The following is a 19,215-nucleotide window of genomic DNA, read 5'->3' on the forward strand; positions in this document are numbered from 1 at the left end:
GGATTCAGGATTGTAATCGTTTTAAATTATTGAGTTCTAAATTAATCATTTATACATATTCAATAGATTTTTAAGACAAATACATGCTTCAAACCAAAACTATTGGGTTCGGGCGAACCCGCTCCCGGCACTCTAGCTCCACTGCTGATTATTTGTACTTATTCATACGGATTTTTAACACATATACAGGGTCCGAGCCAAAGTTACCTCCTCGAACTGGACAATGATGAAACCTTTTGCTCATGGTCAAGTACATATCAGACTATACTACTTAGGCGAAATTGCATGGTGGTTTCCTCAAGTATTGGACTGATTTGCTACAAATGATGACTTGTTGATCACGCATCTGAATTTCTGCCTACATATAAAAATACCCTATATATACTTTGGGATTTTTCATCTGTTTCCTTGCTTTGTTGGTTTTTTTGCATAATCCCTGGAGTTTTTTGCTTTCACCAAGGTACTAATTGGTTACTATAATTGTGTAAACAATATTTTAACTTTTTGAGAAACCATGGGAATTCTTTTTCTTTCCCTTTTAGTCTTCAAGCTTTCTATTTATAGCTTTCAAGTTTAATGCAAATTGAACACTCTCTGGTTCCTAGGTTTTGTCGTATAATGACAAGAATTTAAGTTACCACATAAAGATTTGCATGGAATTATCTTATAAGCGACGTGATTGTATATATAAGTATTTTTTACTGTCAGTATGTAGAACTTAAACTCTCGTGACTTATGTTGCGCGGATTCTCCAAAATACTGCCGCACCCGTGTCGGATCCTCCAAAAATACACTACTTTTGCAGGATTCGGCTCGTATCCAGCGACATATTCGGAGAGTCTAAGCAACATAGCTCATGACAAAGCATGGATGCTAGGTGAACTAGTAAATAATGGCGAGTCTTCGAATTATTATTTTGCCTTATTATCAACCTAAAACCATACATTTTGATTGAGTAGAACCAGATGGAGTTAGTTGTTAAAGGGTGTAAAGAGGGTAATATTAAAATAGATAAAAAAAAATTTAAAGAAAAAACTTTCTTCTAATTGTTTTCACCTTTCTGCTATGTAGAGCTCAAGAACTTGTGAACAACATGGGAATCAAAGTTTTACTTGCAGCAATATTAATATGGGATTTCATAACCTGTGCTTTTGGCTTCAATGTATCTGCTGATAATATGATAAGGATTGGATTAAAGCGACGACCGTTGGATCTTTATAGCGTAAAGGGTGCAAGAATCTACGCTAAAGATCATCATAAAAGAGGTTCAAATAGGAACTTTGGTGCACTTAAAGATGAAATAGTTTATCTGAAGAACTATATGGATGTTCAGTATTTCGCGGAGATTGGTATCGGTTCACCTCCTCAGAAATTCGCTGTTGTGTTTGATACTGGCAGTTCCAATCTTTGGATCCCGTCTTCGAAATGTATCTTCTCTGTAAGTCTTATGTTCATACTTTTTGGTGCAGATTGCGTATTATCTTCGATTTATGTTCATACTTTTTGGTGCAGAGTGCATGTTATCTTCGTTTTATGTTCATACTTTTTGGTGCAGAGTGCATGTTATCTTCGTTTTATGTTCATACTTTTTGGTGCAGATTGTATGTTATCTTCGTTTTATGTTCATACTTTTTGGTGCAGATTGCATGTTATCTTCGTTCCAGATACAGATCGAGACTTTCTACTACATACACAAAAATTGGTAGTTAACCAATGGACTTGAAAAACTTCTATTTTTGATTGAATGTCATGTGATTTCAATGAAATCTTAATAACATGTTTACGTTTTCGCCTTTTACTATAGGAAAATCTTGCAAAATCCCTTTTGGAACAAGATCAGTGCGCGGATTCTTCAGCCAAGACAATACTAAAGTTGGAAATGCTGTTATAAAGCAGCAGGTGCAATCTTAATTCTTTGCAGCTGAAGTTTTACATATATTTTCAACGTTATTGTTGAAATAAGAATCTGTCAGGTTTTTACTGAGGTAACGCGCGAAGGATTTTTCACATTCTTGCGTGCACGGTATGATGGGGTACTAGGACTAGGATTTCAGGATGTTGCTGCTGGACGAGTAACGCCAGTATGGTAAATATATCCATCCGATCATAGCTAGATTACTTACTTTTTCACATAATATCTACTGCTTGTTTAATTATGTCTGGCTCAAGCATGCATCTCTAACTGATAACTGAATCGCGAATGGAAAACTATACAGTATAACCGCTCCCAAATATAATAATTGACAAAATGTATACACATAATATACAATTTAGCACTATAATTGCAGGTATAATATGTTGCTTCAGCGTATAGTTACTAAGCCAATCTTCTCGTTATGGCTTAATCGAGATCCTAAATCTAGTTTCGGGGGTGAAATTCTATTTGGAGGCGTGGATTCGACTCATTTCAGGGGTCAACATACTTATGTTCCCGTTGCTCAAAATGGTTACTGGGAGGTAATTAAACTGTGTAGAGTATACATTATATTCTTGTGTCTAGAGTTTTCGTCTTATGATACTTAATCTCGTGATGATACTGAGTTTGTTATATATTTCAGATTGAAATAGGTGATCTTTTTATTGGTAACAATTCAACAGGTAATATGTTCATTCACTTCATTTCCAAAACAGACTATTGAGCAACTGTTGTTTTTCTGTTTTTTCCTTGGCGATATACAAAGATTATACATAGTTATACATATATTATACATGAATTATACATTCGCTGGCTATTTATAATTGAAGAATTTAGGCTGGCGGCAACTTGAGTTAATTCTTCTTTTTCGTTTCACAGGTCTTTGCAGAGGTGGCTGTCCGGCTATTGTGGATACTGGGACGTCATTTCTTGCTGGTCCGACTGTATGTATTTCGACGATTGCTCCCTTTTTCTTCGTATTTCGCTATGGTTTTTTTACTACTTTTCTCAATAATCTATGTATACTAAATTTCAGACGATTTTGACTCAAATAAATCATGCTATTGGAGCAGAAGGAGTTGTTAGTATGGAATGTAAAACTGTTTTCTCAAATTATGGGAATTTGATTTGGGAAAACTTAATATCAGGGGTAAGTTCTTTTCCACTTCTCGTTGCTTTTATATACATACATTGTATGAGTCTGGAAAGGGAGTCTTGGTGTGACTGATAAAGTTACTGCCATGCATGTAATCAGGAGGTCACAGGTTCGAGCCGTGAAAACAGTCTCCTGCAGAAATGCAGGGTAAGGCTTGATGCACCGGGCTGCCCTTAATATCGTATGCGTCTAATGCTTTAACATCTCACTCTTTGTTCCTGCAGTTACAACCTGAAAGAATTTGTCACAGAATTGGCATATGTAAACATAACGTCTCGTTGGATGAAAATGTACACAGCTACGAGAAGAAAATGATGGTTAGAAATTCAAAATTGGAGGAACTAACAAATGATGAGAGTGCTTTATGTTCTTTCTGTGAGATGACAGTTTTCTGGATGCAAGTAGAATTTAGAAAAGAGAGAACAAAGGCAAAAGCATTTGAATATGTTAATCAGGTAAAGACTTTTCTACCACTAGACTATTGGTATATTTTGGTTTAACACTTTCTTTTAATTTTTTGTACTCTTTAATTGCATTTTCGCGCGAATCTAAAATTATCGATCGAAGTTAGTCGGTTTTTTTAAAATGACCGACCGATTTCGGTCGGTTATTTAATATTATTTTAACTTATTTTATATGAAAAACCGATCGATTTCGGTCGGTTTCTTAAAAAGTGAATTTCCCGTGATGCTAAAATAGTTTCCCGCATTTTTGCGCAAAAAAAAAAAACGATTCGGTCGGTTTCGTGAAAAAAAAAATTAAAAAATAAAATATTTTGAAAAACCCACAGAACCGACCGAAGTCGATCGGTTGGCCGCGGTCGGTTTTGGCCGAATTTCTAGTAGTGAGTCTTGGAGCAACGGTAAAGTTGTCTTCATGTGACTTATAGGTCATGGGTTTGAGCCGTGGAAGTAACCATCAATGCTTGCATTAGGTTAGGTTGTTTATATCACACCCCTTAGGATGCGGCCCTTCCCCGTACCTTGCATGAATGCGGGATGCCTTCTGCACTGGTCTGTCTTTTTAAATAAAGTTATTTTAATGCGACCTATAGGTCACGGATTCGAGCCGTACAAACAGACATTAATGCTTGTAGTATGCTGTCTATATTACACCCCTTAGGGTATGACCCTTCCCTGGACCCTGCGTGAATGCAGGATGTCTTGCGCACCAGGTTGCCCATTTAACGATTAGCTATCAAAATCTTCACTAATTCAATTTAGAGATCAATACGATGTTTTCTTATTGCACTAGCCATTTAAGTACTTTCTTTAGCTCTTTATGATATAATACACAAGTGAATTTACCTTACTACATTACTTAAGCAGTCAAACTACGTCACATAAAATGAGGTGCAGAGAGTAAGAAATATCTATACTTGTATCTAATGCCTCTTTATTTTGTGTTGAAGCTGTGTGAGAAGCTTCCAGATCCGAGAGGAAAATCATTTATCAACTGTGATGTCTTTTCCCTGCCACATATTACAATTACCATTGGGAATAAATCTTTCCCCCTTTCTCCAGATCAAGTAAGTTGTTACTATTAGAGGCGGAGGCGGAATTTAAAGTTTATGGGTTCTGAACTTGTTATTGAATCCATAACTCGTTTTGTTATTGCATTCGTCTGAACCTGTCAACTAATATTCTCCCTCCGCCCCTGGTTACAATCCGCACTTAACGTGCTACTACAATTGGGCTTAACATGCTATTACATGTTGTACAAGCACTTTGATTTATTCTTAGACGTCTATTTTCTGTTCTTCGTGGACTAACTTTCTGCGTATATTTTGGTAATAGTATGTTATCAGAATCGAAAACAGTCATGGTGCTCGTTGTGTTAGTGGATTTACAGCATTGGATGTGCATCCACGACGTCCCCTCTGGTAAAAAAAAAATTGTGTGGCGCGAGTTTATCTGCATATTTTGACACCTTATCAGATCACTTGTACATGAAATAGACAAATGATTTTCAAAATTCTTGATTGCAGGGTTCTTGGAGATGTATTCTTAAGAGCATATCACACTGTTTTTGACTTTGGTAATCTACAAGTTGGATTCGCGGAAAGTGCTTAGATCAAAATTTCATAAATTGCTTGGTTTTCGTCTTAGTCCGGCCCTTCCCCGGACCCTACACATAATAAGAGCTTAGTGTACCAGGCTGTCACTTTTCTTGGTTTTCGTCGTAGATGTTGTCACATAAGAGTAAGCTCTGCAGGTTTGCTTGGGGAAAGATTGGCAATTTAGAAGCATAAACTCTTAAGGAATTTGTTATAGATGTTTGCTTTTTGCTTTTTCAGTAGTTGGAATAATGCATAAAGAGGTTGTGTATAAAATTGTTTTAGTAATGAATATATTCGTAGCCCTGCTCCGAATATGTTGAAGTCTCCATCTACGATCAGATCCTTTCTAAATTCTTTTACGATCGCTAGTCAAAGAGAATTTTTTCCTGTATTATAGCGACAAGTCTATTATTGAGTTTCATAATTAGAGTAAACGAACCACTATATCTTACTATTAGGGATGGCAATTGGGGCGGGGCAGGGCCGGGCAACCTTTGACCCACTAAGATTTTGACATGCCCTGCCCTGCCCCGTTTAACCTTGTTCTAAAATTTTGCCCTGCCCTACCTTATTAAGCCCTGCCCCGCCCTGCCCCGTTTAGATTCATTTTCATTTTTTTTTATTTTCCAGTAAATATTTTGTCTTGAAGATTTTTTCTTTTCGAGAAACATGTGATTACCTCTTCTTATTTATTTTTTTTCTCCAAAACCGTTTAATATAACTTATACACACTAGCTATTTTTTAAACTATCAGTGTATTTTTACATAGCAGGTCACTTACTATATTTTTTTGGTTGTAAAATTAGAATAACTATAGACAATTAACTCCATTAAAAGTCATAATCTTAGCAAGATGGTGTAAAAACACTACTGCTATGAGACACCAAAAAATAAATAAGTTGTCTCTAGTAACTTGAGCATATGGATCGGATGGTATGCACAATATGAGCTTTGGTACTTCTTGCCGTAAAATTGACATGCCTGCTTAAAAAGAAAAGATTTAAAAAAAAAAAGAGTTATCCTTTAAAGGTATTATCCCAAATTTGTGTCCGTTACATCCTCTAGCTACTTCAATATCAATTTATGAAAGAAAAGAAGACATGGACAATAAAGTAAGCCAGGGGCTGAACTACAACCTGCCCTGCCCCATTAAATTTTTTCAAAAATATAGTTTTGCCCCGCCCCGCCCCGCCCTGCCCCATTTACATATTTCCCTACCCTGCCCCGTTTACTGTTTGCCCTGCCCCGCCCCGCCCCGCCCCAATTGCCATCCCTACTTACTAACGTTGTTTGAATTGCCTAAGCAAAAGGATGATTTTTAAAAATAGCCAGATTTACAACTGGTCGTTCAAAATAGTCCAATTTCAAAAGTAATCGAAATTTAGTCACTTTTTATGTAAAGATAAATCTGAGCGAAAACACTGTTCAAAACCCGGAAAATACTCCAGTATATTATGCTGGAGTTCCAACATAAGTATACTTGAACTCCAACATATTATACTCGAGTTCCAGGATAGTATGCTGGAACTCCAGCATAATATGATGGAGTTCTAGCATAATTACACTAGAACTCCAGCATAATATACTGGAGTTCCAGTAAGTATAATGGTCCAGTATAATATACCGGAGTTCATACACAAGTGCACCGAACTCCAGTATATTATGCTGGACCGGTCTCTATTGCAGCAAAACAGTGGCTATTTTTCATTGACTTGGTAAACATTGGCTATTTTTGATTGACCAGTCTGAAAACTGACTATACCGTGAAATTTTGACAAGCAAAAGCTACATCTATTTTTAAACACAACTATAATGTTAAATTATCACATGTAACTATGTCTAATTATTATTCGTAGATGCTGTTCAATTATTACAAACTTGAATCACCTGTACAACCTGCATCAATTATATTTGTTCGCGCAATGAATACAACCAAGGCGATATACAGAAAAATAGAATGCTCCCATTGAAAGTCGGAATCAAGACTTTCGCTTATTAAGCACGTGCTCTAACCAACTGAGTCACCAGAGTTTGTTACTCTATTGTTTTAGTTCAAAATAATTGATCTATTTTTTCAATATTACATGTGAATTTGCTATAAAATTCAAATATAATTTAAAATTTTTTGAAAGTATATGTTAAAATGGTAAATACAGTGTAGGTATAAAATGGTACAAATAGTAATTTTTGAAAGTCTTGCTATAAAATACGAAATATATTTACTGTGTCACGTAATTTTTCCTTTATTTTTCTTTCTTTACTTAGGTCTAATGATCTTTTTAATTTTTTTTCTTCTCAAATGTCACTATTTAAACCGGGGCGCCACCCAGATTACTCTCCCGCGCAAGTACCCAAAATGTGTGGGCCCCATTTCCACGCTGGCGATCCGCGTGCCCATCACTCTAACCAATCAGCACAAATCATTTCTTCTTATATATACATAGCCCTACCTCCTTTTCCATCTCAAACCAAAGGCAAATAAGCAAGCAGCAGTAGAAATCTCACCTCACTTTCCACACAAATCGAGAGCTAGGGTTAGGGTTTTTTGTTTCATCTAAAAATGACTTCTGATGGAGGATCGGGTAAGGGCAAGGGCGGCGCAGGTAGAGGAAAACCTAAGGCATCAAAATCGGTGTCTCGGTCTTCAAAAGCGGGGCTCCAATTCCCCGTTGGTAGGATCGCTCGTTTCCTTAAGGCTGGAAAGTATGCTGAACGTGTTGGTGCTGGTGCGCCAGTTTACCTATCTGCTGTCCTTGAATACCTAGCAGCTGAGGTAATTTTATTTTGTGAATTTTTTGCTTCATTTGCTCGATTGAATTTGAATTTAATTGATTTGATTTCGATCTCATTTGTATGTCGGTTTTAATTTTTTCAGGGATATAAATTCTAATTTTGGCCTGTTTAATTGTCGCGTTTGCAAATTTTAGCTTCAACTAATTATAGTTTGTGTTTCTAGTAACTTTACCTTTCTGCTGTCCTCGAATACCTTGCCGCTGAGTTAATTTTTGTGATCTTTTACTTTTTGTCGATTGAATTTGAATTTAATTGATTTGATATGTTGATGTTGGTTTTAATTTTGTTAGGGATAATTCCACCCATGGTTCCTCAGTTATTAATAAATTCTGATTTTGGTCTGTGTAATAGTCGCTAAGCTAATTTAAACTTCACTTAATTAAAATGTGTGTTTCTAGTCACTTTATACACGGAATATGTTATATTTAAACTACTTTTACTACTATACATATGCTCAATTATGCAACAAGTTCTGGTTTTGGTACTTGTAATAGTTGCCTAAGCATTTTATTCTTCAATTAATTAAAATGTGTGTTTCAGTCCCTTTATATCGCAAATATGTGATGTTTGTATTATTTTTGGAATTAAACTATGTTAAAACATGTAGAAACAATTTGAATTCAACATTTTAATGGTGTAGCACCTAATAATTTTTTATGGTTGTAAAAATTCACAAGTAGAGGGATCAGAAGTGCATATATTAATTAATTAGAGGGAAAATGTGTGTAACCAGAATTCACAGGGACTAAAAGTGCCGATTCACCTTTTTATCCATGTATGCCATGGAGATTATGCCTGTTCCTAATTGGTGGTAATTTTGGTGTATCAGCTTTGTTAATGAGTTAGCACTAGTAGTGTATGCTTAATTCATGTTATTTACTGGATAAAGATGTTTAGTAATGGATTGTGACAAACATTTGAATAGTTGGTAAAGAGGTTTAAGATTATTGAGTTGTAGTTTATTTATTACATTTGCTATGATTCCGGAGTTTTGATTTTTTGACTTGTTAGAATTGTTCAATCTTTGTAATCTAAATTGTCGTAATGTTTTGGATGTAGGTGTTGGAGTTGGCAGGGAATGCAGCAAGGGATAACAAGAAGAATCGAATCGTGCCGAGGCACATTCAGTTGGCTGTGAGGAATGATGAGGAGCTGAGCAAGCTTTTAGGTCAGGTTACAATTGCTAATGGAGGTGTCATGCCCAACATTCACCAGAATCTGTTGCCTAAAAAGGCTGGCTCGGGCAAGGGTGATATTGGCTCTGCATCTCAAGAGTTTTAGATTTGCTCAATTTCTTGTTCTGGGGAAATGATTAAAAGTAAACATAGTTATGTAAAATAGAACTGGCTGTTGTTTTTGATAATACCTTCGAAGAATTCAGTGGCATTGTCAACTTGTAGTTTTGGTAATACATTGTGGAATGTTTTTGTGAATGGAATTGGATTAATTGGTCTGAAGTAGAATTTGAGTTGTATCTTAAGTGTGGACTTGAGATGATGACACTTCAAAAAAATTTGAGTTGGAATTGGATTAATTGCTGTTTGCTGTAGATTGCAGTTTGTTGTGACCATTTTTGTTGCATCTATGTGTTCTTTTGTTAGTATGTTCCGCAGCAAAAGATTTGGCATTTCATTTCCGCAATGGATACATTAAGCTGTCCTGTTCGTAAACAAAGATCTTTGTATAAGCATTGTGTAATCTGATGCCTCGTAAATTCATTTCTATTTCTCTTGTTATTTGTTTGTTATAGCTGCTGATACATGTGAAATATTAAGGGTGTTAGACATGTATTTGATCACTGATTTCAGATGTCGTTTCAATGTAGTTGTGTTTCAGCAGGGAAGAATTTAAGTTCAAGCATACTGCATTTCACCCATAACTCTAAATTGTAATGTGCAACATCAAATTCAAGCATCCCTTTCAGCAATATTGCTTGGTTCAAGACTTTCGTTACTATTCTCCATTGTGTTCTGCAGATAATAATTACCATCAAAGGTTGTGAAGGGGAGACAATTATATTTTCATTCTTAATAGGAGGTTTTGAGTGAGTATTGAGAATGAAATCGTCCTCGATAGTAGAGCCTGAACTTGGATTTGTTTGCTCCAAAGTGAATAAGAAAAGAAAGATAATTGTACTATGCATCTTAGTCCCTCTTTTAGTACGGTGAAAAACGTGATTCAAAATACTAAGAGGTCGTTTGGTACGATGAGTAAGTAAAAAAAAATTCTGAAATAAAAATTTTGTATTGACTTATTTCTTGTTTGGTTACTGTATAGGATTATAATATCAAGAGTGGAATAATAATCCTAGAATAAGGTAGTAAAATTGACAATTATAGGATTAAACAAAATATCAAATAATCAATAAGAAATAATATCAGAATAACTAGTCCCAGTATAACTAATCTCAATACAGTCAAACCTATCTATAACATGTTATAAACAATCATTCTCTATAAAAACCAAGTTCCCTTTAAAGCCAATTTCCAAGCTATGTTATAAAATATATTCTGTATAACAACACTTCGCTATAACAACCAAGACAATCTGAAACAAACAAGGTTGTTATAGAAAGGTTTTGACTGTATAATTGATTCCATCATAACTTGTCTTCGAACCAAACAACCCATAAATGTGATAAATGTGGTTCTTTTGGACACAAGTGACAGATGTTGACACCCAATTTTTCCCTCGTATATTTTTAAATATGTATACGTACTTTCAAAATATTGCACATGCATTTACAAGCATGCACATGTGTTTTTACAATTTTTCTATAATTTTTAAAGACCTTAAATTAATTTATTTTTGCATTTTTAATTATATAAATACTCAAATATTATCCCTCATATTACTTTATGATGATTTAATCGTCTAAATTCGTCATTTATACCCATATAAGTGTTCAAATATTTTAATTGCATTTTTTATAATTATATTTTGTATTTTTAAGACTATAATTGCACATTTTCTAATAATAGACCATATGTATGCATAATTATTTTATCTATACAAAAAATGATATTTTGTATTTTGTAATATCAAGTAATTATTTTAAATTATTTTTATGCATAAATATCATTTTTTTGTCATTTATTGGCTATTTTATAAATTATTTATCAAATTAATTGGGTGTTTAACAAATAGCCTCTGTAGTTTTGTTATAATTTCGGACCTAGTCCAAATTTTACCACAGCCCAATTAAATTTCAGCCCAAATACCCTGACTCATTTTTTTAACCCGCCTAACCCTCAAATCGAATCCTGGCCGTTGATCTCGAGATCAACGGTCCAGGATCAATTGCCTTTTTTAATTACACCAACTACCACCTAACCCTAGTCATTTGTCTAAACCCGCAGCCCCTGTTAGGCGAGCTTTATTAGGAAAAAGCATGCCCTTTGCCAGCACCGTTGGTCTAGACTCATCCCACATTGCTGTCCGAATTTCGTCAAGATCCCTTGTGAGGGCATCCACATCCGGTATACTTGGAAAATTATCAAGGTAGGGAATATGCCTTAAATGAAACGGCATGTGGGACTCGTACACTCTTGGTCTAACGGGAGGTGGAGCACGCTCCCTCGTCAGCTCAGGTTCGACATTCTCTTCCTCCTCCTCATCACCCTCGTCAGGGAAGGGTGTGTCATCTCCAGACTCATCGGCATTATTGTCATAATCAAAATTATCTTCTTGACTCTGCGCATCTGCCAAATCCCGAGTAAATACATCGTCTACGGGCAACCGGGTGAAGTCAGGACAATCAAGTTGCTCGTTTTCACTGCACAAACAATAAAATAATAAGCTACTCAAATTGATATACTTTTCATATAGATATATAACTTCACTTACAAGTCGTAATGTATTGACATTTCATGATGTACATTATCCTATTGGTGATGACTCCCGGATGGACCACCGTAATCCAACACACCAAAACTACGCATATTCCAACTGGGCGTGGGTTCATAACATGTAAAATTAATATCTGAATGGTACCCCCCGTGGAATATGTGAGTGTTAATACAAATTCAATACAACAAAAATAAATATCGTAACACAAAGGAAAATTGAAGTTTACCAGTCGTCTTGTGGATTAGGTAAAGTAGGAGAGAAATTATTTCCTCGCTCCTCATTCTCCCGTGGAGATAAGCTTAGATCCGACCAAACTCTCTCACCCGGAACCTGTTGGGCTAAAACTGCTCCAGAATAACCACCCGATGATTGAGGGTTATCCCTTTGCGCAACATCATTATTGCGAACGTCTTCAACCTTCACGTACATTTCCAACATTTTTATCAAAATAAATTCCAGGTATTCATCCGGAGTCCCCAAAAAATCTCAGAGTTTCATCATCCTCGATGTTAAACTTAGCGTAACAAGTAATCCCTTGCGGAGTCACAAAATACGGATATCTTCCGATTATTTTAAGATTCACCGAACATTTGCTCAACCTCATTTTATTGCATAACAACTATACCAGTCTATCGTACTCCATTGTAAGTGGCAACTTAACATGACTCTGTGGAGATAACCTGTAGCTCGCTGAGTTATTCGCCACCACAACCTCACCCCCCCAATATAATGAAACCCTTACTTTTCGCTCTTCAGACATTATGAAAAAAGCTTGAGAATTTAACAAGAAGCAAAATTTATCACGAAGTTGGAGTATTTCTGAATGATTTTTCTCAAAACCCTTAACGCCTTTAAATAAGGCAATGCCCTATCCGGGGGGTGGAGGGTCAAATTTTTGGAAGTAAAACGCAGTTTAAAAGGGCGTTTTACATATTTGAATTATTGTTATGTTAGTTAAGCGCAAAAGACTTATTGGTGGACCCACAAAACAGGTAAAACGTGGTTACAAAAGGCGTTTTATATATTTTGGTCACTAAGTTTTTTCCCCACCTATTTATGTATTTTGAGTCAATAAAGATACCATTTCGGTTCCAGATTCAGAAAATGATCACGGGTACCGTTATGTAACCACTAGTACATTCTAAGAAACGTTAAGGTAAAACGTGGTTCAAAATTGCGTTTTATATATTTGGTCACTAAGTTTTTTTCCTACCTATTTATATATTTTGAGTCAAAAAAGATAACATTTCGGTTCCGGACTCAGAAAAAGATCACGGGTACCGTTGTGTAACCACTAGTACATTCTAGGACGTTGTAGAGATGTGGTAAATAAGGAAGCCACATCAACCTGCTCACTCATCTATCCAGCCAAATCAGTCCACGTGAATTCCTTGCTTTTATGGCCCAGACCTTACTTGCGTGGCTCTTAAAATATCCACCCCTTTTTCCCATGCCTATTGCTATAAATACCATACCAAACTTCATCTACATTATTCAAGTGAGTTAATTCGTTTAATAATCAAGAGTTGCAATCAAATTTCTTTGAGTTTTTATATAAAAAGATGGCAACTTGTGGTGGTATGCAGTCCATGATATTGGGAAGTCCAATAGTGTCAAAGAGGAATGGAGTGAATCAGTTCGTTCCTTGTTGTTATATTCCACGCCCTCAGAGGAATTCTACTCTTAGTGTTAAGTGTATGTCCAAGGTAAGATGCTGGATAATTAAATTTTATTTTAAAAAACATGACAAAAACTCATGTCCGAATTTATCGTCAAAGTTTAAGTGTTTTAGCTCTCATACTACGGACTATGTATGCCAAACAAATTGAAACGGAAGGAGTATTTTAATTTCAAATTTTCTGTCTTACACTTATTAACATGCTCTTATGGTCACGAGTATGAAAATATTGCATGTTAAATTATTATTATTTTGCTTGCCAAGCTTCTTTAAATTAATTAATTATTGATATTTCTAAAATTTGCAGGATGGTGAGAAGGGTCAAACTTCAAACTCGTTGAATGATACTGCTGCAACGCCTACGCCTACACCAACACCTCGTCCTGTGGCTAAGGTCTACATTTTTCAACGTTTTTTCCGAAGTCTGCAAAACTTTATCTGACATATTTACTTAAATATAGTATATATGTGTAGTGACATAGTTTGAACAAGTAATAATTTTCATTATCATGTCTGATGTGGGAGACAAAGAGCCATTAGTTTCAGGGAGGTTTATGGATTCCTATCGTAGTTTTAAATTAATATTCAATAATAATTGGATTTATAATTAAATATCTATATGTATTTAGTGAATTTTTTAATATAAATATAGGGTCTATACAAGAGTTATTGGATTCTCGAAAATCCATATTCAATGCTCTAGGTCCGCCCAAATTAGTGTCTTAGAACCTGTTTGGCCATGAATTTTGCCAAAATAAATTTAGGATTTATTTTCACTACTCATGTTTGGTCATAAATTTTGGCAAAATCCCAAACCCCAAATCTCAAAATCACCCCAATTGCTGATTTTGGTCCAAAATTTCAAAACTTGGGAATTATATACATGTTTTTTCAAAATAAAGTTGGGAAATGTGTTTTGAAAATGTATGTCCAAATACATTTACATCTTCAATCCAAACTTCACCCAAATCAAATTTTTCAAAACAAATGTGTGATCTATGTTCAAACGCTAGCTTAGTATACTCATATTTTACCAATATAATTTAACATGAAGTCAATAATAGCTCGTTTATTTTGTAGTATTGTTAATGACATTTATTATATGTACAAGTGGTGTTTTTCAAGTGATATAATAGTGTGTGTATATATATTTAATAATTCATCTGTTCACTTTTAATTGTCCACTATGTTAAAAAAAATATTTTTATTTTTACTTATCTACTATACGAAATTTCGAGGAAGGCAACTTCTTTTTTCATTTTACCCTTGTCCTTAATTACTTATTTTTTCAAATCTTTTTTCGTAATCTTTTGGAGATGCTATTATTATTTAAGGTAAAATTATAAAATACAGACTTCATTTTTTTTAAAAGAGTGTAAAATCAATCGGAGTGAATATTAGATTTATGATTAATATTTAAAATATTACAAATATTTAATATTAGTGTTTTGATATTTACTAGCATTTCTATCACTTCAACATACAAGATCATTGTTCTAACATTTCTCGTACCATTTTATGAACAGACCAGCACCAAATTCGGAGACCTATTCGCCTTCTCTGGTCCAGCACCAGAGCGTATTAACGGCAGGCTAGCAATGATCGGGTTCGTTGCCGCCCTTGGCGCTGAATTCGCCAACGGCGGCGACATCTTCGCTCAGCTATCGAGCGGAGGTTTTTCGTGGTTCTTAGGGACAAGTGCTTTACTAACATTAGCATCTCTAATTCCTCTATTTCAAGGCATTAGAGCTGAGAAAAAATATACAAGTGGGATTATGAGTGCTGATGCTGAGATTTGGAATGGAAGATTCGCTATGTTGGGATTAGTTGCTTTGGCTTTTACTGAGTATGTTAAAGGAGGTGCATTTATTCAAGTGTAAATGATTTAATTATAAAAGAAAATTATCGCGCCTCCTGGCTTTGTTTTCATATAATTTATTCGATTAGATGGAAAGTTATACGACTTTTTGACTTTGTAAGAATATGAAATGAGTGCGAAAATATGTAACCTACTTTGCTATTTTTATGTATTTCCTTAATTATGCTGTTTAAGTTTTGATAAATTGGAAAATATTTTCTCCTATTTAAGGTGTAGACTTCTTTGTTCCCATTTGCTGCCCTTGGAAACACCATATATTTTTTAAAATGTTTATACTATTAGTGTCTCATAATTGCGATAATTTATCTCTCACAAACATGAGCAACATCACATACAATTGTTATTTCAGTTGACATAAAATAATTAATCAATCAAAGCTTAAAATGCAAACCCGCTATTATTCTGTAGATGAATTATCTTAATTACATAATTAAAAATGTACGTTCTTTATCTAATTATTTGGCAAAACAATTGAACCAATATCTTTCAGAGTGTCACATAAAGATAACATTTCCACTATTTGGATTGATAATTGAAAAGTAGTCAGTATTTGTAAAGTTATTGAAAAATAGTCACTATTTTACTGTAACTCGGAAAGTTCCACCATAATATACCGGAGATTGGTGCACCTGTATATGAACTTCCAGTATATTATGCTAGAACTCCAACACGCGAAAAGTTACAGCATAATATATTGGAGATTGGAGCATCTGTGTATGAACTTCCAGCATAATATGCTGGATTGGTATATTATACTGGAACTCCAGTATATTATGCTGGAAGTCCAGTATATTATGTTGAAAATATACTTAAGTCCAGTATATTATGTTGAAAATCCAGTATATTATGCTGGAAATTCAGTATATTATGCTGGAACTCTACTATAATATACTAGAGTTCAAGTATAGTATATTAGAATTTCAGTATATACTGGAGTTCTAGTATATTATGCTAGAATATTTTTCGGATTTTGAACAGTGTTTTATATTGGAGTTCTAGTATATTATATTAGAATTTCAGTATATTATGCTGGAATATTTTTCGCATTTTGAACAGTGTTTTCGTTCAAATATATCTTTATATGAAAAGTGACTAAATTTCGAATACTTTTAAAACTGTGACAATTTTTTAATTACTACTTGTAAATCTAGCTATTTTTGAATTTCTCCCTATTTCCAATGTTCTTGCCTCGTGCATGAAAAAAAGAGGAAAAATCTCAGTATCATTAGAAAATATGTTCTTCTTTTTATTTAAGATTTTCTTTATATGAAGAAAAGGAACTCCATAAAAGTAACATTAAAATTGTTATAAGCATCAATTTAACATAAATTAATCAAGTAAATGATAGCTATGTATACTTGCTGTTTTTCTTATTTTATACTTAAATTATAGTATATAGAAAGAGACATTAGTCTCAAGGATTGAAGAATTTGTTGCCACACTTGCACCTCCAAGCTTCAGGGTAGTACTCTAGTTTTTCGCTAACACCAGGATGAACGATGATTCGAACTGGTGTACATGGTGAACAATTTCCACACTTGGTTATACACTGAGGTGGTGATGAACCTGTCACATTCAAAAAAGAAAAATTTATATTAATTTCTTATTTTATATGACGATATTTGAATGAGAATATGTTGAATTTAACGAATAAAGAAAAAATACTTTTCACATACCAAGAATACCCTTAAATTGTGTAGTTTTAGACACATCAAGATATTCGTATAGCTACAAAAGAATGTCATTATGAGCAGTGGCGGATTCAGAATTTTAAAGTCATGGGTGCTCGCTGATAAAAATTTTAAAAGAAGAGGAAAAAGAAGTTTAATTGCGCATGCTCACTCAATATTTATCTAAATATTTTTATAATTGCCTATATAAATTTACTAAATCTGGTCAAAAATAATGGGTGCTTGAGCACCCACAAGGAACAATGTGGATCCGCCATTGATTATGGGCAATGGCGGATGCAGTCCTCTGGCAACAGGTTTATTCGTACACAATATTTTTGACGAGAAGCATATATTGATATATTTTTATGAAACTTCACTAAAATTTCAAATGAATATTAAATTTGAACCTATAATTTTGAAAGTTCAAATTAAGAAAGTTAAAAATCGAACTAATTTTGAATCTTAGATATTGGATACGACTCGCCGCTAATTGTTGGTTCAATAAAAAGTTTAAAGTTAAATAAGTTTTAAATATTAAAAAATATCATTCTTCCAAAACTACGATAGGAAAAGGAGAATCGTATAAATAAAATAGAGGGAGAAATTATTTGTTGATATACTCACCGAGATAACGAGTAGGGTTGAGGTTCCGATAAGATAATTACATGTAACTTTTTATGATAAAGAATATTATGATAACCTGACAAAAACCATAACTAACATATAATAAGAAGTTAAACTTCAATGGTCATGAAAAAAGAATTTTTATATTGTCAGTATATATAATTTAAATCATTCTTTATTTTTTGTAGATACAACGAGGTATTATTGAGTCTTAAGAATTTTGAATATTTGAGAAGTTTCAAAGAAATAGAATACAATTTTACCTCATTTTCATGTTGACAAAGTATTTTGAGGCTGTAAGATCAAAATATTTCCTCTTTGAGATGGTTTGTGTTTTTGTGACAAATAACAAATTCCTATATATAGAGGAAGCAAAATGGTGAAAAATAATTGTAAGACGATTTGCATTAGATGCCAATTAATTAACGCATGAGACCATAGTAATTAGGATTAAGTAGAAAATACTATATTACTTGAGAAGTAAATTACAATAGGACATGCTTAAGAGGGCATAAATGCAAGAAATTCGCCATTAAAGAAGAATTAGGTTGCTATTAAGATGGGCCGGTAAAAAGAAGCCCAGTCCAAAAAGAAGCCCTTATCATTTAAAAGATAAGGGATCTTTACACCAATAGCCAGTTAAATTCACTGTTTACTTTTTCTAAGCAGCGTGGCATGGCATGATGCGGGGCATGGCAAGCCGTCATGGCACGACGCAGGGCGTGGTCATGGAACAACATCGGACGGTACAAGCCGCCATATATATATATATATATATATATATATATATATATATATATATATATATTTATGAATTGACCCAACTGAGCCCAACTTAGTCCTTGTAGGCCAGAGAATTTAACAGACCCAGCTCTTTACTCGAAAGGGCCTTCAAAATGCTAGCCCAACACTGCGATAGGTGGACCGTAGGTGTAAAAATTGTACGGGGCGTCCTATTTGGTCGCCCCCATTTAACCTATACTTATTTTTTTAAAAGTTTTAACTTGTACCCACTTTTTAAACAACTTCAGCCCCCTTTCTCCTCCTCCTCCTCCTCCTCCTCTTCTTCTTCTTTCTTCTGCTGCTGTTGGTGCTGCTATGAAACTTCAGCTCATGGGATGATTGCCATAAGTATATTTATCAGATTATTTAAAAATAAATTGTAAATAACAACGTAAGTTAGTAGGCATATTTTCACGTACGGGAAGTTTAAGGTCACACTTAGTGATTCTTTTCATGATAATTCTGTTCTTTTCACGTTTATTTATTTCCAAAATTTTATGATTTGGATACTGTTGGCAATCTGATTATTTTATAGTAGTCTGATTATAACATAACTAATGAATCCAGGAAAAAAAATAGCTTATTTAGTGCTGAAGTTTTTACAAATGAACTAAATAACTTCAGCATCTTCTGCTGAAGTTTTTGAAAAAGCTTATCCAGGATAAAAAAACTTCAGCTTATTTAGTGCTGAAGTTTTTACAAATGAACTAAATTAACTTCAGCATCTTCTGCTGAAGTTTTTGAAAAAGCTTATCCAGGACAAAAAAACTTCAGCTTATTTAGTGGTGAAGTTTTTATAAATAAAC

General features: G+C 34.2%; 3 protein-coding genes across 3 annotated transcripts; all 3 read left to right on the plus strand.

Annotated features, from left to right (window-relative positions):
* The first annotated feature begins 404 nt into the window (after positions 1–404).
* On the plus strand, positions 405–5,462 carry LOC109214959 (cyprosin-like). Its single transcript, XM_019378935.1, has 13 exons — positions 405–460; positions 1,072–1,438; positions 1,642–1,702; positions 1,805–1,899; positions 1,974–2,086; positions 2,289–2,457; positions 2,559–2,598; positions 2,795–2,859; positions 2,952–3,065; positions 3,296–3,526; positions 4,483–4,599; positions 4,868–4,953; positions 5,059–5,462. The coding sequence occupies exons 2-13, from the start codon at positions 1,094–1,096 to the stop codon at positions 5,141–5,143; spliced, it is 1,521 nt and encodes a 506-aa protein (XP_019234480.1). The 5' UTR covers positions 405–460; positions 1,072–1,093; the 3' UTR covers positions 5,144–5,462.
* A 2,114-nt stretch (positions 5,463–7,576) lies between these two features.
* On the plus strand, positions 7,577–9,472 carry LOC109214957 (histone H2AX-like). The gene is made up of 2 exons (XM_019378933.1): positions 7,577–7,903; positions 8,983–9,472. The coding sequence occupies exons 1-2, from the start codon at positions 7,691–7,693 to the stop codon at positions 9,202–9,204; spliced, it is 435 nt and encodes a 144-aa protein (XP_019234478.1). The 5' UTR covers positions 7,577–7,690; the 3' UTR covers positions 9,205–9,472.
* Positions 9,473–13,253: 3,781 nt separating this feature from the next.
* Positions 13,254–15,540, plus strand: LOC109214958 (early light-induced protein, chloroplastic-like). The gene is made up of 3 exons (XM_019378934.1): positions 13,254–13,478; positions 13,758–13,844; positions 14,977–15,540. Exons 1-3 carry the CDS (start codon positions 13,335–13,337, stop codon positions 15,328–15,330), a joined length of 585 nt encoding a protein of 194 aa, XP_019234479.1. The 5' UTR covers positions 13,254–13,334; the 3' UTR covers positions 15,331–15,540.
* The last annotated feature ends 3,675 nt before the right edge of the window (positions 15,541–19,215 follow it).

This window comes from Nicotiana attenuata, unplaced genomic scaffold (assembly GCF_001879085.1).
Source record: "Nicotiana attenuata strain UT unplaced genomic scaffold, NIATTr2, whole genome shotgun sequence".
NCBI classification, from domain to species: Eukaryota; Viridiplantae; Streptophyta; class Magnoliopsida; order Solanales; family Solanaceae; genus Nicotiana; species Nicotiana attenuata.

Coding starts and splice junctions, on each gene's coding strand:
- LOC109214958 (XM_019378934.1), top strand. CDS start 13,335: ATGGCAACTTGTGGTGGTATGCAGTCCATGATATTGGGAAGTCCAATA. Junction 13,479..13,757: donor GTGTTAAGTGTATGTCCAAG/GTAAGATGCTGG, acceptor TAAAATTTGCAG/GATGGTGAGAAGGGTCAAAC. Junction 13,845..14,976: donor CACCTCGTCCTGTGGCTAAG/GTCTACATTTTT, acceptor TTTTATGAACAG/ACCAGCACCAAATTCGGAGA.
- LOC109214959 (XM_019378935.1), top strand. CDS start 1,094: ATGGGAATCAAAGTTTTACTTGCAGCAATATTAATATGGGATTTCATA. Junction 2,599..2,794: donor TATTGGTAACAATTCAACAG/GTAATATGTTCA, acceptor TTCGTTTCACAG/GTCTTTGCAGAGGTGGCTGT. Junction 3,066..3,295: donor GGGAAAACTTAATATCAGGG/GTAAGTTCTTTT, acceptor TTGTTCCTGCAG/TTACAACCTGAAAGAATTTG.
- LOC109214957 (XM_019378933.1), top strand. CDS start 7,691: ATGACTTCTGATGGAGGATCGGGTAAGGGCAAGGGCGGCGCAGGTAGA. Junction 7,904..8,982: donor TTGAATACCTAGCAGCTGAG/GTAATTTTATTT, acceptor TTTTGGATGTAG/GTGTTGGAGTTGGCAGGGAA.